This window comes from Molothrus aeneus, chromosome 2 (genome assembly GCF_037042795.1).
Source record: "Molothrus aeneus isolate 106 chromosome 2, BPBGC_Maene_1.0, whole genome shotgun sequence".
NCBI classification, from domain to species: Eukaryota; Metazoa; Chordata; class Aves; order Passeriformes; family Icteridae; genus Molothrus; species Molothrus aeneus.
Window position 1 is genome coordinate 111,250,867 of NC_089647.1, and position 16,100 is coordinate 111,266,966.

A 16,100-nucleotide genomic window follows, 5' to 3' on the forward strand; every position below is an offset into this window, starting at 1 on the left:
GAGACAATAAAAAACAAAGAGTTATGGACAGTCCGGGTACCTCTTTCTGGGCAAAATAAGCCCAAAAAGGACACATGTTAACAGAAGATTAACCCTTAAAAGCAATAGCCTGTTGCACATCCATACATCTCATACATGATGCAAAAATTCCATTCAAATACAGGATTCTGTCTGGTCAGTGTCAGCTTCTTCCTCTTTATCCTAACGGTGTCTTCATGGCTGAGCAAGGTAGGAAGAAGTTCGTTTCTCCTGATAATGGAACAATAAATTCTCTTTCTCTGAAAGATTTAGGTGTCCTGTGGCTGCTATCTCGCTGCGAGTCCTTTCTTTTAAAAAAGTATCTTACATAGCATAGTTTCTATTTTAACATTTTTTATAACCTAAAACCATATTTAACACACTACTTAAGAAAATCAATACAGCATAACTTTCTAACATAACACATACAATATTCGTTCTAATATTTGCGAGAAGGCAGTCATAAAATACGCATTTTTCACAACGCCGTTGTGTCTTCCACAACGCGCTATGGCCAAAGCCGCCCAGCCACGGCTCCTCAGCAGCGTGAGGGGGGTCCCGCCTGACGGGGACCGTCGTCCTTCCCTCACGGCACATGGATTTGCAGGAGCCGGGATCCCCCATCCAGAGGCCCCGACGAGGCTCTGGAAGGCGCTCACTGGGGACGGGCGGGTCCCCGAGCCCCGTCACGGCCGGGCCGGGCTGTGCCGGGTCCCCGAGCCCCGTCACGGCCGGGCCGGGTTGTGCCGGGTCCCCGAGCCCCCTCACGGTCGGGCCGGGCTGTGCCGGGTCCCCGAGCGCCCTCACGGTCGGGCCGGGCTGTGCCGGGTCCCCGAGCCCCCTCACGGCCGGGCCGGGTTGTGCCGGGTCCCCGAGCCCCCTCACGGTCGGGACGGGTTGTGCCGGGTCCCCGAGCCCCCTCACGGCCGGGCCGGGCTGTGCCGGGTCCCCGAGCCCCCTCACGGCCGGGCCGGGCTGTGCCGGGTCCCCGAGCCCCCTCACGGTCGGGCCGGGTTGTGCCGGGTCCCCGAGCCACCTCACGGCCGGGCCGGGCTGTGCCGGGTCCCGCTCACCGGCTCGGAAGGCGGAAATCCCCGGCGGAGGAGGCGTGGGAGGAGAAAGGGAACGGCCCGAGGCGGGCAGCTGGTGCTCGGCACGGCACGGCACGGCTCGGCTCGGCTCGGCACGGCTCGGCTCGGTTCGGCTCGGCTCGGCTCGGCTCGGCTCGGCTTAGCTCAGCTCAGCTCAGCACGGCACGGCTCGGCTCGGCTTAGCTCAGCACGGCTGGCCCGGCACGATGAAGCCGCGAGGGTGAGTGAATGGCGGCCGCGGGGAAGGGTCGCTGCTGCCGCTCCCTGTGCGCTTCCCGGGCAGGGATGCGCATCGCCCTTGGGAAACGCGAATTTTGCTGCTGCGGCGGGCAGGGAAAGCGCTGGCGGGGGCTGGGCTGCTAAAATGCACTCAGGGAGGAGACCCACGGAGCCGGGACAGGCGGCAGCGCTCCCGGAGCCGGGAGCAGGGAGCCGGGGGTTGCCAGAGCTCCCCGTCAGCCCGGGCAGGGGTCCCCTGTCATAGCAGCCATGGAGGGCTCCAGGCAATCAACGCCTTTTATGGATATTTTCAGCTGAAGGGTTGCGATGGGACGTGACTCGCTGGGGTTTATTGCCCCGGGTGGCGCTGCCTTACAGCAGGTGTTAGAAAAGCTCCGCAGGTGACACGCTTAGGGCACCTGCTGATCGGGAAAAACCGTGTCACCACAAGGCTAGGGGACAAAGTGGGTCTCAGCAGTGCAGCAAAGCCCCCAACGTTGTTACTGCAAGCATCAGGATGTCTCTTGCCTGGCTAGAGCATGCCATGGCAGCAGCATCCCGTGGCTTTAAGATAAGTAGTGTTGGAGAAGTTGAGGTGCTGGTAGGAAAATCGTCTCACCCATGAAAGGAGAAGTGCAACTTTCTCCTGTTTCACACGGCATTTTAAAACACTTGCAGAAGAGGAAGGTGTGGGAAAGAATTGAAAAAGTAAAAAAGTTTATATATTTTTTTAAAAATTTAGGAGACTAAGACACGAAGAAGGTAGTGCAACTATGCCAGCACTTAACTGAGCTCACTGCTAGTGATGGACACAGGAGCTGAGTGAATGTAGAGGTTTCTCTGCAGGCAGAGCATTTCTCCCTTTTTCCAACTGAAGCTTGGAACTAAAGCCATTCCAGGGGAACATCGTGGGTGGACACCACCCCCTCAAAACCACAGCTGCAACTTCCTTCAAGAAGGAGGAGGAGGCATCTCTGGATCTGTCTAACCTTGACTGTGGCATCATTTATTAAAATAAGAAATCAAGATCTGCTTTGTATACATACATATGAGAATCAGTTCTGGCTGAATATCTAAATGTCTGCTGGCATTAGCAAATTCCTACTATGGGAAATTCCCTAGAGAGTCTCTTAAGTATTAATCAGTTATTGTTTTCATTCTATTCAAATGAGTTGCTATATCCACAGCTTCTAACTTGGGTTGGGAATAATAAAACAAACACAGGCATGGGATTAAGAAAGATTGATGACTACATGACCTGAGCTTGTCAAGACAAACATCTACAAGCCTGGCAGAAAAGTGATGACTCCTGAACAGTGTAAAAAATACAACAGAAATAAAATGCAAATGCACGTGTAAAGGCCACTGTCAAAATCTTTACACTTATGTTTATGCATTAGTAAAAAAAAATCTATTGCTGTTCTGTTTTGTAGAGCTGTATGTTTTACATCTTTGATATTGGTTAATAAACTACTTAATGTAAGAGAAGTAGTAGAAGATAAATAATAGTACAGAATGTTTAGGTGTGCTTCCCTGGGAGACTTCTTTTGAGACTGATTGCAGATTTGCTGAAGTAATAGAGCAGAAATTTTCCACACTGGGTATACACTTAAACTTTTCAAGCCTCATCTATCAAATAATTTCAAAGGACACAGAAAAATAAAATTAAGTGTATTCTTTATACAAAAAATAATACAATTCAGATTGATTCTCCCCTAAAATTTCTCTACCTCAGTCTCTGGAAATGGGGCTTTGAGTAGATGTAGATTTTGTGTCAGGAATGTTCTCTGCATGGGAAGGTGAATATGTTTGGGAAGATGATAATTTTCCTGGTGGACAGGTTGGAATTGAAGACACTCCTCTGCAGCAGAGGAGCCCCAGGCTGTGCCCAGGCAGGTGGTGGGAGCAAAGCTGGGCAGGAGCAAAGCTGTGCCTGGGAAGGGATGTGTGAATTCCTGTGCTTGGCTGGACAAATGAGCTGTGGGGAAAGGGCAGGAAGCCTGGAAGAGAGGGGATTTTGTAAAGTGAGGAATGGCTGCTGGGGAGTGAGTTAGGTCAGGGCTTGGAGGGAGGAGGGCCAGACAGGGCAGGGTTGGTTTGGAGGGAAGGCAGTGACCAGCCTGGGTGGGGGAATCTGGAGCTCAATCCTGGGCAGAAATGGCCTGCTGGGAGCAGGTATCCCTCAATCCCTTTGCCTCAGCTCAGGGCTCAGTGCTGGGCCTGGCTGAGGGCTGGGTGATGCCTTGAGAGGCTGCCTGGAACAGAGGATTGACAGCATTAAAGGAATAAAGCAGGGATTTATTAAAAAGGCCTTCAAAGGATGCACCTTGGGCAGTACAAGAGCCTGGCTGGGGCTACACCCAGGATGGGTTCCTGGGTCACAGCTTTTCACACTTCTATAAGTTTTGGTCCATTTCCATATTGGGGTTAATTGTCCAATTACAGCTCCAGGTTATGCAGTCCCATCCTCCCAGATTGCTCTCCTCAGTTCCCTGTTGTTTGCACTTTTTGGGCCTAAAGCTGCCACAGTGTCCTTGGTTCTCCAGCTGGAAAAGGATTGTTTTATCTAATTAAACTGTGAAGAGAACTTGCTAACACTTTCTATTAAGTTCAGAGTTATATACTAATGCAGTACAGAATCTGGAAAATATGAAAAGCTAAAACTTAAGGCATCATGAGAACTCTGGAGGAAGGGAACCAGCAGAACCTGGGTAGTGCGGCCTCTCAGTTCTGCTTGCAAAGGAGAGCTGGGTACACTGGTGACAGGCCAGAGCTCCTGTTCCTCTGCCTGTCAGCTCAGCTTTGCAACCTTATTGCATCTGAGTAATATCAAGGTGGCCAGCTCAGCCACACAGTTCTCATTCCAAAACCTTTCCAGCACCTTTCTTTCCCTTCCTACAGCAATCTGGAAGAAGGAGAGCACAATGTGTAACTAGGTGTGGTGGTGAAAGGCTATTTTAAAGTAACTCACAGGGAAGTGCTGTCCATTTATCTTAAACCCCTGTGGGATGGGAGTTAAATCACTTGGACTTTATAGATGGGTTAAACTGGGTTTCCTATAACCTCCTTTCCTTTGGAGAAACTCCTGCACAGATTTGCCCCTCCTGAGTAATCAAACACACCAAATTCCTCCCAGCAAAAACCTTTGCACAGCTCTCCACTATCAGCAGGTTTCCTGTTTACACATTTTTACTCAGTGCACAGCCTGGTGGGCAGCATGGTCAGATGCTGTTTTCCTTTAACCAGACAAAATGACTCCTGGACTTTCAGCAAAAGATTGGAAACTTTTATAGGGTTTTGACCTGTGCAGCCACTGTCCCTCCCAGTGACCCAGATAGCCTCTAGAACCTGTTTGTCCAGCAAGCCAATCAATTCTTTCAGAAGAGAAAACAGGCCCAACACCAGCTTCATGCCCTCTGCCCTGATTCCAATATTAGTGCATTTTGCTGCTATTCGTGGCCTTGGCCACCAAACCACTGCTGAGTTGTATAAACAGAAGCTTTGCAGCTGTCAAAAATGCAAATACTTAATGGGGCATTACATGGGAGCAGTACCTAATTTACCTACTTCTGCCACTATATTAAAACAATCAAAATTGGGGTTATTGCTTATTTAAACAACAGAGATGCAAAGTCAGTTGTAACACATATTTGCTCTTTGTTTTAGGTACAGATTTCTGTTACTGCTTCTTCTTATCCTGAAAGCTGGTAAGTTCATAAAAACTCAGTAAAAATTAAACTGTCCTCCCTTTAATGTGTTTGGCCAATTGCACAAGGTAGATGTAAAATGTACAATATTAACATCTCTGTGTTTTCTACAAGATACTGAAGAATTCCTCAGAGTAAAATGTTTCTCTGACATGCATCAGGGAAAGAAGATAAAATCAATTTCTGTTTCATTGCAGAGAGCAGCAAGGGACCTTATGGATGCTCTTGCTTAGATTGCTTTGCTTGCTTCAGAGACTTCCCTGTGTACTTACCTCTGTCAACAAAAGGCCTTAAAAGTGGAGTAATAAGAGCTGCTGATAAGCAGATCTAACATGCCTGTATACTCAAGAGTAGAATTATATGTCACGGTATCAAGTAGCCAATGCTAGTAATTTTACTACTACTTATTAGTAGTAAATTTACTCCTACTATTAGTCATTTTACTTTTACTATGGTTCTAAAATATCCCTTGCAAAACAAAGGTAGAATTAAATTACACCATCTGGTGATATTAAAATGTTTTTAGAGTTCTCTCCTCTGTTCTTGCTTAATCACTGAGAAGGACCTCAACAAAGTCACCAAGGAAACTCCCTGGCCCCAATATCAGGACAATCTGTACCAGATTCAGTCCCAACAGATGCTGGCTGGCCTGTCTCTGTCCAGTCATGAAGTTGCACCCATCATTGCCAGGGCATTACTTTTCCTGCTATTCCAACGGGTTTCCCAAAATCTGAACCAAGCATTTGTGTTGCATTTCAAGCCTGTTGTTTCAGTCCTAGTACCTGGTAAACATCCTGCCTTTCTCCCTGCAAGCACTGTGCCTGCCTCAGTGGTAGTTTCAGACCAGGGTGCCCAACTCAAATGTGTAGATGAGCTGTTTCTGAGTCCAGTGCACCCTCACAAAGACAGGTTCCCTTTTAGCATTGACACCTCCCTCCCACCTCACCACATGCTGTTTCTGCATTTCCCAACCTCCACTCCTGTCATCTTCCTCCCCCTCAGCCATCCACCCAGGTAATCCCCTTCCCCCAGCTGTAATCTCTCCCATCCAGCCCCATGCCTGGCCCCTCTTGCCTGGCACCCACAACACAAACACTGCTTTGGTGCCACCAAGCAGTTGCACCAGTGAGGTTTTGGCTGCTGGTCTGGAGGGCAGGGATCCAGCAGGGAGGCCGTGGGCAGAGCTGCCCAGCCCTATGGGACTCACTGAGCTGAGCTTTCTGCATCAGCTGTCATCACCTTGTGCCTTTGCCTTGCTCACATGGAGCAGAGGCTGCCTTTCTCATGTCCAAAAGGCAGGAAAAGTGCTCTGAAAGCCAGATAAAGTTCTGACTTTACCTCAAGTGACCCTCAAGATGTAAATGTCTAATGAATGTGCCACTGGAGGTATCTGGGTGTGCTGGTTTGCCAGCTGAGTGTATTTGTTCAGAGGGTGTCACTGACAGTAGCAGTAAAATGTGGTTGCTTTGTCATGCCGGCTTTGAGAAGTACTTCTTTTAACTCCCTTCTTAATTTTTTGGGTCTCAAAATAATGGCAGCACTCTTTCTTATCAGTGTTTCCACTTCTTGTGATCTAAGTGGAGTTATTTGGCATTTTTCTTAATTAAAAAAAAAAAGTGATTATTGAAGCATTAGGACCTGAATGTGTGTCTGCAGTCAGTGTGAAAAGTGAAATGTGGGTATCCATGGGGCTAGGAATGATTAACACTGCTTTCAGAGAAAAGGTCCCTTTGGACAATGCACAGACAAATAGACATGATGAGAATTAGCCACTGGAAATTTGGGAGATAGGAATGACTATGAAGAGAGCATACTCACCTACCTGCTATAAAACTAATAACAGAGTCTATATGTGGTATAATGTACTCAAAAATAATTACTTTTTTCCCCACATAATCTCCCTTTTTTCTCCCTCTCTCTTTTTTAATCTTTTAGTTACTGCACGAGAGAAGAAGAACATCATCAGTAAACTTGGAGACAACGTCACACTAAGTTGCATTTATAACGAAAAGAAACCCTTGCAATTAAAAAATCTACGGGTATATTGGCAAATAGCTGATGATTCCTATCAAGAAAAGTGTTCAGTTGTACATGTACTGATCTCTGGCCAAGATGATAACAGTAATCAATGTATTCACTTTAAAGACAGAACTCAATTATTCTGGGATAAGTTGGAAAATGGTGATTTCTCTCTGCTATTGCTAAATGTCAGCCAGAGTGATGAACATACATACAAATGCATAGTGCAGGAGAAAACTGAACTTCCCAAAGTGATTCACCAGGCAGAAGTGGTTCTCAGCTTAGCAGGTAAGAACTTGTGTCACTTTGCCCAAATTCTCCTTTCTACTTTTCAAATTTGTGCTATTTCAATACTATATTTAAGCACAACTTTAATTTTGAAACAGACTTCTGCTCTTTGCTGAAATGAAGTCTTCTCTGCTTAATGTAAGACAGGGAACGTAAACCTTGGAAAATGAATGTAAAAACTGTTTATCCAGTGTCTGTTTCTTTTCTTCTTGTTTTTCATGGGTAAGAGAGCTCTTGCATGTAACTGGGTAACAGCAGCTGAAGTTGGTCCTTTTCCTTTGGGTTTGGCTTTAGCTTTCTGCCCTCTCAGAGATTCTCTCAGCTCTGTGGTTTACAGACCAAACCTGCAGGCACTTCTCCTTCAAGTCATGAGGGTGGTTTGAAATCCAGCAGTTTGTTCAGAATCCATCCCAAAATTTTGCCTTTCCAGTACGTTTCAAAACATCGACAACTATTTCTTTTTCTCCTTGCTCTCCAGCGAGTTACAGCAAACCAATACTCAGTGGACCAATAAGAAACAGTGACAGCACTGGAGAGGAGGTGACCTTTTACTGCAGGTCTGGCAATGGATACCCAAAGCCCAACGTTTACTGGATCAATAAAGTGAACAACAGTCGCCTGCATCCCTCACAAACTGAGATCATATCCCACGACGACGGCACCTTCAGTGTTTTCAGCACACTGAAGGTGGCAGCCACTTCTAACATGCAAATAGAGTGCTCCATAGAAAATGAGATGCTGCAGGAAAATCTATCAGCCAACTGTAAGTTCCCTCATGCTGCCTCTGTTTTCTAGGTAGCAGGAATTTCAACCAGCATGTCTCTGTCTGTAGATGCACATTAATGAGGGCTATGCATTAATTCAGGGGTTCCAAAATGTTCTGAGAAGATCTTAGGCCTTGTTTCAAGCGCCACTTGTGCTTAGCCATGGACCTGATGTTTAAATCATCCACACTGAAGCAAATAACCCACCAAGTGTGTTGTGACAACAGCACTGAGAAGCTCTTGGATCTGAGGCAGTTGCTGAGCTTAACCTTTTAGTTCCTCAGGAACATGATGGTTTGGGGAGTCAGGTTGTTTTTTAGGGGCCACCATCCAGCAGATCCATGATTTCTGACCCCCTACACAATGGCTTTGCAATACTAATATTTGCTTTTTACTCTGCCGAGTTCCAAAATTCAATTTCCATTTTCTCCAAAACTCAATTTAATACAGTGCACAACTTAAACCAGGTCTGCAGCAAATGGGCAATATGAGCTCAACAGAACAATGTACTTTATAGCACAAGTGTAATGTGCTAATTATTGCTGATGTGATGATTAATAGTAAAAGCAAGTATTTAGTCATTCAACTCTTCACAAAACCAGAAAGCTATTTTTAAAAAAAGGTATTAAGAAGTTATAGTTTCAGTACCACTGCCAGAGTTCATTATTTCCAAAAAGCTGTGTAGAGAATCTGTCTGGAGTGGAAGGCTGATCTGGAGGTGGCTGTTTGATCTCACTGCTGTTCCTGGTCCTGCCTCCAGCCACACCTTTCTCTCACAGGTCTCTGCACCCTGGTGCAAGGAGCTTGGAATATTTCCATAACTGTAGCTGGATACCCACAGTTAATTTACCTGAACACCCCTAACACTGATCCCATGCATGTAGGCAAACAATATAAACTATTTCCAGGAGCAAAAATTGAGCACATGAGCAGAAGTTGCACAGTAGAGTGTTTATGTGATAATACACCATGCTGTCATCCCAAATTAAAGGAAAATTAAGTAACCTCATCATTAGTTTCCTAATGGTATTGTCATGTTGTCTTCTGAGGGAAAGGATCTTCATATTAATATTTTTGTGGGGTTTTTTTAAGTCTCTCAATCGCACTTGAAAGAGTCAGAGATGTGATTTGAAACCTTCAGTTTGCAGCATTGAGTGAAGATTCTTCACTAACTTCAGGGAAGCAGATTTTCACCCATTTTTCTGAACACTATCAGGTTTGCTTTATAGATTCTATATAGATTTATTTTCAGCTGAGTCTAGATACAAGCCCAAACATACAGTCTCTAAAAGCTGGAGGGAAAGAAGAAAAAGGAAAAAAGAAGAATGGATGCATTATGATGACAGGGAAGAGTAAACTGGTATTTAGACATAATTAGTTGGAGATGTGTCTTACTCAGAAGGAATCACCAAAATCACAGTGATATGAATAGCACAAATCTTGACTCCTTCAGAATTTTTTATGCATCGAAGACATGGTGAAATATTTGCCTGGTATGAAATGTGAAAATTTACACCTTATGACATCCTTTTCTATTTTATTCTAGACACACAGCAGAAGAAAAACAGTGATGCTGGCACAGAAAGTGACAAAAAACCTGAAAAAAAAGGACGAGGTGCTCAAGCAGCTGCCATCATTGGCATTGTCTTTGTGATAGGTCTTCTAACTGGTTTAATCTGCTGGCTGTGGAGAAGGAGGTCCTCTAATCTAGTGTCCTATAAAGGTAATGAGACACTTCATTTGCATGACCAAATTATAAGAATCCTTTTTCACTTCCAAAATCCAACAGGAAGAGATGAAGTATGACTAAGCTACCTGCCCTTGGCAGTAGGAAATCCTGCCATTAACAAAAACTTGGGATGCCTTGGGGAGGAAATCTAGTGCCCCAGGATATGTTATTCTTTATGATTTTCTCTTCCTGTGTCTGAGCCTTTCTTCCTGTGTCTGTGCCTTTCTCCAAGCTGGAGGTGTTTAGCCTGGAGAAAAGGAGACCCAGGGGGGTCCTCATCACTCTCTACAACTTCCTGCAAGGTGTTTGTAGTCAGGTGGGGCTGGGCTCCTTCTCCAGGCAGCACTGGCAGAACCAGAGGACACAGTCCCAAGCTGCATTGAGGGAAATACAGGTTGGATATTAGGAAAAAGTTTTTTATGGAAAGAGTGATAAAGTTCTGGAATGGCTGCCCAGGGAGGTGGTGGAGTCCCCATCCCATCCCTGGGTGTGTTTAACAAAGCCTGGATGTGGCAGTGGGTGCCAAGGTTTAGTTGAGCTGTTGGGGCTGGGTTGAACTCAATGATCTTGAGGGTCTTTTCCAACCCAGTGATTCTGTGAATTCTGAGCCTCACAGGAAGTAATTTCTGGATGTGAGAGTAACTCAGACTTTGTGTCTGTTTGGGCTATGGTTTGTCAGCTGATCCCTGCAGGCTCCTTCTGGACAGATGGCACAAAACAGGACTGGGGTCAGTAGCTTGCTCATCATAGCACAGTTTGAAGCAGAAATCAGAGCATAATTCAGTCCTGAGAGCTTTTGAGTCACTGGCTGGATGATTAAGGGTCAGGATCCTGCTGGGATCAAGCAGAAATGTAGCTGGTCACATGGCTACCCTTGTGTAGCTGGATTTGCCCACGTGTGTGACTCTAAAAAAGCTCTAAAAGACATCTTGAGGGCCAGACTGAGTCTGCCAATGTAGCTGAGCACTTGCTCTAAGCCCCTATCCAGGAGCCAACATCTAAGGGACAGAGCAGGAGCAACCACACTTTTCATGGACAAGGACAATGCATGTTTTCAGTCTGTGCCCTCTTCCTCAATGTTAGCAACCCTGGGTGCCTCAGAAAAGATCAGGGGAAAGCAGGGGTGTGATCTTGTCCAGGATCTGCAGCAGCTCTTGTAGAAGTAATGTCCTTCCTACAGAAACAACAAGAGTGAGGCAGGACTCTGTCCCAAGATGGGGAGCGGGGCCATCACTTCAATCCCAAAACCTCTCCTTTCTGAAATGGTAGCCTGGATTGTAAGCAAATAGAATATTGGACTGCATTTTACAGAACATTTAGCACATTGAACCCTCAGCTTTGGTGGATGTTGCTAAATATGAATCTCATTTTTCTGAAGTCGGTGGTTGTCTATCCTACATGCTGAAACCCATGCATTTGTTCCAACAGATGTCCAGCAAAGAGAAGACCAAGGAGGACTCAGCTGTAAGTATTAAAAATATATTATTTTGTTTGTCTCAAATTACTTAACTTCATAGCTTCAGTACTCAGGTTCAACACAAGCCTTTAGATTAGACTTGCTAGATGATACAAAGTGAAGCATTTTTTTGTGCACTACTAGGTGATCTTTAACTGGGATACAGGGACATCATTTGCATCATGTCTGTGAACTTGAGCCTATATACACCCAATTTTAAAAAAAGCCTACCTTTCCTAGAAGAAACATACTCTTCAGACCTCCACCATGTTCATATTTTTATTTTTATTGCCACACAATATTGCAGGCCAGCTGGTTTACAAATTCATTTGTTATTTATAGTAGAGAAAAAAATGAAAATTGGGTGAAAAAATAAAGACAGATTTGGAAAAAAATTGGACAGAAGACTTGCAAGAGTACAGGGTGAAATATCTGCCTATTTGGTATCTCATTTGGTAGTTTCTATGAATCTAATGACTGTTGCCTGTGTGTCTGCAAAACAGGCAGAAAATACTGTGGTTTCACTAAAACTGTACTAGTTAGAGCATAGTTTGCTGTAGCAGATTCTGTGAATGTACACAATGCATAGTATCAAGCAGAAGCAAAATAATCCTTAAATAAATAAACCCATAAAAAAGGCTTTTACTTTTCCTGGAATTTCTCTGACAGCCATGGCAACTGGGTTAATGGTCAGTTATTTCTCAGACCACAGCCTGATCCCCAACATTTGTGGTTGCTAAACATCAACAGCTGTTGCATTCCCTCCTGCAGAGCATAATCTATGGAGGAGGATGGATTTTCTCCTTAAAATAAAGAGACATTTTCTCCTTTTGTTCCTAGGAACTGCATTGACATAACACAAGCAGCTCATTTAAGGTCGACTTTTTCTTCTCCAGACTGACTTAGAGCAGGCCCTTCTTGGTTTGATCCCTGGCCTTAGCCCATTAGTAAAAAAACCTCAGTGGCATAAATAAGAGTAAATATTTATTGTATTGAAGGCTGCTGTAGCGTGATTTGTTCGTTGAGGACAGAACAAGGGCACCTTCCAGATGCTGTCTTTCCATTGTCATTTCTCCACTCCACATGTGCAAGAGGAGGTGGGACAGCAGCTTTGGTGGCTCACTGATGACAGAAGCTGTCCCACCTCTGAGGGCCACGTTTTGGGCATCCTAATTTAAGGGCAACTTGGATTAATACCAGAGAAATGAAAATGGTCCAGGGAATGTCATCTCTGTTTAGGATTATGTCTGTTTAGGCTGGAGAAGGCCAGGCTGATTAAGGACAAAATAACAACCCTCTTCAGAGTGTCTTTTGAGAGGATGGGAAAAGTTATTTATTGTGCTAACCCAGTTGACACAGCAATTAAGGCACAGCAGACTTAAACAAAGGAGATTTAAGCCAGATGTTAGAAGAAATTGTCTAAGGGTAATGGTAGTTGAGCACTGAGGCAGAGTTTGTCCAGGCTATCAGTCCATCAGTCCAGGTTTGCTGCTTTGTGATTTCTTAACAAAAGAGAGAACCAGTATCTGGCAGGAATTATTTAGAAATAAAGCTGGTACTACCTTAGTACAAAAGATGAGCTCTAGGAGAAATTCTAGCCTAATTCAATCATTACTTGGTATTTTCAGTTCTGTTGTGTGTGGTAGGGGAATAAGGCCCTGGGGAGGTGCATCCTGGGGGATGCTCTGCCACAGCATTTTGCTTTTCAATACTGCTGTAAATGCACTTCTGCTTCTGGCACCTTTTGAAGAAGGCCAGGTTGTTTCATGGCAGTGAGAATCCTGAACGCTGCAAACCAAAATGAGATATTGAAACTAACTTTGCTGTTACAAAGGCAAAAAAGAGTTTGGAAACTGGGAGGAAGGCAGATTGCAAGGAAGAGTAACTCCATCCTGGTGGGATCAGTCTCTCCAACCACCCACTCCAGGCAGTGGGGGAGGAAGCCCTGGTGAGAAGAAATTCAGAGCTGGAGCAATTCTGAACTATTACATGAAGGAACTCCTTCATTTCCTGAGAGGACCCAGAGGAAGCTGTTTTCTCTTGGCCACAGAGAGGCTTTTTGCATCTCATTCTCTGAAATAGTTTTAAATGAGCCCAAGGTGATACTGATATCCCTTCACAAGGGAGGAGGTCACTGTTTCCATTCGCACAGAGAGGCACTTCCAGACTGTGGCATGAGGACAGAAAGCCCCCAGTGTCTTGGGTATCCAGGCAGGACTTCTCCCCAGTCAGTTCTCTCTCAGCAGCATGAATATGTCTTTTCCATAGCTTTGCAGCTTGTTCCACTGGTTACATATTAATGATTATTTCTGAGGGAGTTTTTTATCTATTTTTTTTTATAAAAATAAATTATTTTGTTCTTACAGCACCTGCCTAAATGGAAGGTCTGCCAACAACTTGGGCAGCTGGAGATGTGTCAAGAGAAGCATTGCTCCCTCAGTGGCAGCATTGTTTGTAATACAAGTGACAGATTTCTGCCAAGAGAGATGGCAAAGAAAAAAAAAAAGCTTCTAGAACACAATAGAGAGGAAAATCTGCAGAATTTTCCTTCCAGCCACTGACTGTGTCCACAGAACAGTTGTGTCACCACTCCAGCTCAGCACTTTGGACAGTCCTCTGTGATTGTCAGTGGTTTGGGCACCTGTACTGGGGAAAGCAGAAAGCCTGGGACTCAGCTGCTCTGTGCCAGACCACTGGAAGCTGGTGACTGTCCAGTCTCTCATCAGGATCCTTGAGGACTCTCAGGAGCAGAAGCAGCCACCTTCAGGAGCATGGGATGTGGTTCCTGCCACCTTACCTTGAGGATGGCTACTGCAGGTGAAGAAAGGCAGCTAAAACAAAGAAACAAAACTGAGGGGCTCTGCAGAGTGAGATTTGTGACTTCTTCCATGTTTTTCTCTCTCTAAAATGCAATCCTTTCATTGTCTCTTTTCACCAGCTGCTACTTTGTACAGAACCAGGCAGAGCACTTTGACCCAGTCCTCCAAAAACAGGAGTTGCTCTAATGGGGTCAAATACTGAATTTTTTATAATAAGGGAAGGTGCCTTCTTTAAGCCTTGATAGCAATATTTTGGTTTTTACCAAATATTCCACCAAAAAGGGGACTTCCACTTTCAACAGGAGCCAGCTGTGAGAAAAAAACAGGCTGTGGAAATCAGAAATGAAAAATAGTGCTCTCTACTAAGTGAATGTCATGTTACCTGGACTTAACCTTCTCAGGATGGTAAAAAAACCTGTGGTTGAGCTCTGCTTGATTCAACTGAATCTTTATTTAAGCACCTTCCTGTGGCTTCCAGGGAGGATTTTAAACTGAAGGTTTTAAACCAAACTTGTGCTTTTGTCTCATCCTTGCACACACCCAACAAAACAAAAAAGAACAAAAAACAAATTCTATCAGTGTGTTGTCCATGAATGTCCAGAAAGCCAAGAGCTGCATTTTCCTTGTGCCAGTGCATGTGTGTTGCTGTTTCAGCCCCAAGTCAGCCAAACTGACTGCCTGAAAATAGCAAAAGAGTAAACTTTGCTGATGACACAAAATTTTGAATGAGGAGGAATTTTTACAAGCTCTCTTTCCAGATGGGACAGTTTCCTCATCTTGTCATGGGGGGATGGAGATTGTTATTTTAAACTGAGCTCTGGAAACACTTGACCTCTCCTGCACCAGTTGCTAGACTAAATTTGTTTGATTTTTGTGAATAAGTCTTGTTTGTTTTTGCTTTGTGTGTAAGAGGCACTCTAGTATCAACTCTGAGCTCAGACACTGATTTTTCATATCAAGATCAGCTTTCAATTCCCAGCTGAGTGAAAATTCTGTTTTATTCACATCACGTGGAGGCAGGGCCACTTGGCAACAGTGCAGCAGTTATCTTTTGTCAAAGCAATGCCCCCAGGGAGGCTCCCAGCTGAGTAGCTGGGCTTCTCTCATGTCCCTAAGTCCAGATATCAGATATTTTCTGAGTCCAAATCTCGTCTTCAGTGTACCCTACAGGGAACTTGCTTGAAGAAAGCTTGCAGACACCTCAAAAATGTGAGCAACATCTGTGCAGATGTGCAGGGCAACCATTTCCTAGTGGTTCAGTAAAAAGTCCTGCAGACATTTCCTTCTTATCTGTCACATTGTGCAGCCTGTGGTGCTGCTGTACCTGACAGAAGCCTTTCCTACAAGTAGTTTCCACTTTTATATTCTGCAACTGTAATGGTTCAGAGATGTTAGAAGTGACCTAGCAGTCACTCTGCAATATGGCATTAAAACAAATTTGGACTGGTTGGGTTTTCTTACTTCTGGGCTACTTCATGGATACACCTAAATGCAAAAGCCTTTTCTTGCAAAATCTCTGCTTGCATTTAGCTTAGGGTTCCAGCTGTTCTTAGAGGTCAGTAAATCCTAGATGACAGTTGGTTGCTACCATTCAAAAGGACTTGGGAATTTAGTGATAACAGCTTTTGTCTTCACATGCCATGTTTATATTTTAAATAAAGTCTATTCATTCTTCTGGATGTTTGACTAAATCTATCAACACACACAGAGCCAAGTCAATCTGAGCCATTGCCTCCACCCAAAGTGAGTATTACTTTTAGCCACATCCCTCAGTGCTCCTTTTCAAAGGCCTCAGATTAGGGGAGAAAAACACAACACAGAGCTGACCACCTGTGCTTCATTTTGGCTCGCACAACAAAATCCCTCAAACAACACAACAAACTCCAGGAAAGCCAGGCAGTAGCCTGAGGGCAGCACTAAGCCTGGGCTGATTCATCCTTTTCTCATCCAACATCACAACCCCAAGCAGAGCAAAGGCACAGCACACACT

General features: G+C 44.8%; 1 protein-coding gene across 1 annotated transcript; it reads left to right on the plus strand.

Annotated features, from left to right (window-relative positions):
- Positions 1–1,223: 1,223 nt before the first annotated feature.
- ICOSLG (inducible T cell costimulator ligand) lies at positions 1,224–15,789 on the plus strand. Its single transcript, XM_066571670.1, has 7 exons — positions 1,224–1,329; positions 4,995–5,035; positions 6,971–7,342; positions 7,821–8,105; positions 9,653–9,829; positions 11,264–11,299; positions 13,658–15,789. Exons 1-7 carry the CDS (start codon positions 1,316–1,318, stop codon positions 13,666–13,668), a joined length of 936 nt encoding a protein of 311 aa, XP_066427767.1. The 5' UTR covers positions 1,224–1,315; the 3' UTR covers positions 13,669–15,789.
- The last annotated feature ends 311 nt before the right edge of the window (positions 15,790–16,100 follow it).

Coding starts and splice junctions, on each gene's coding strand:
- ICOSLG (XM_066571670.1), top strand. Junction 7,343..7,820: donor AGTGGTTCTCAGCTTAGCAG/GTAAGAACTTGT, acceptor CTTGCTCTCCAG/CGAGTTACAGCAAACCAATA. Junction 8,106..9,652: donor GGAAAATCTATCAGCCAACT/GTAAGTTCCCTC, acceptor ATTTTATTCTAG/ACACACAGCAGAAGAAAAAC.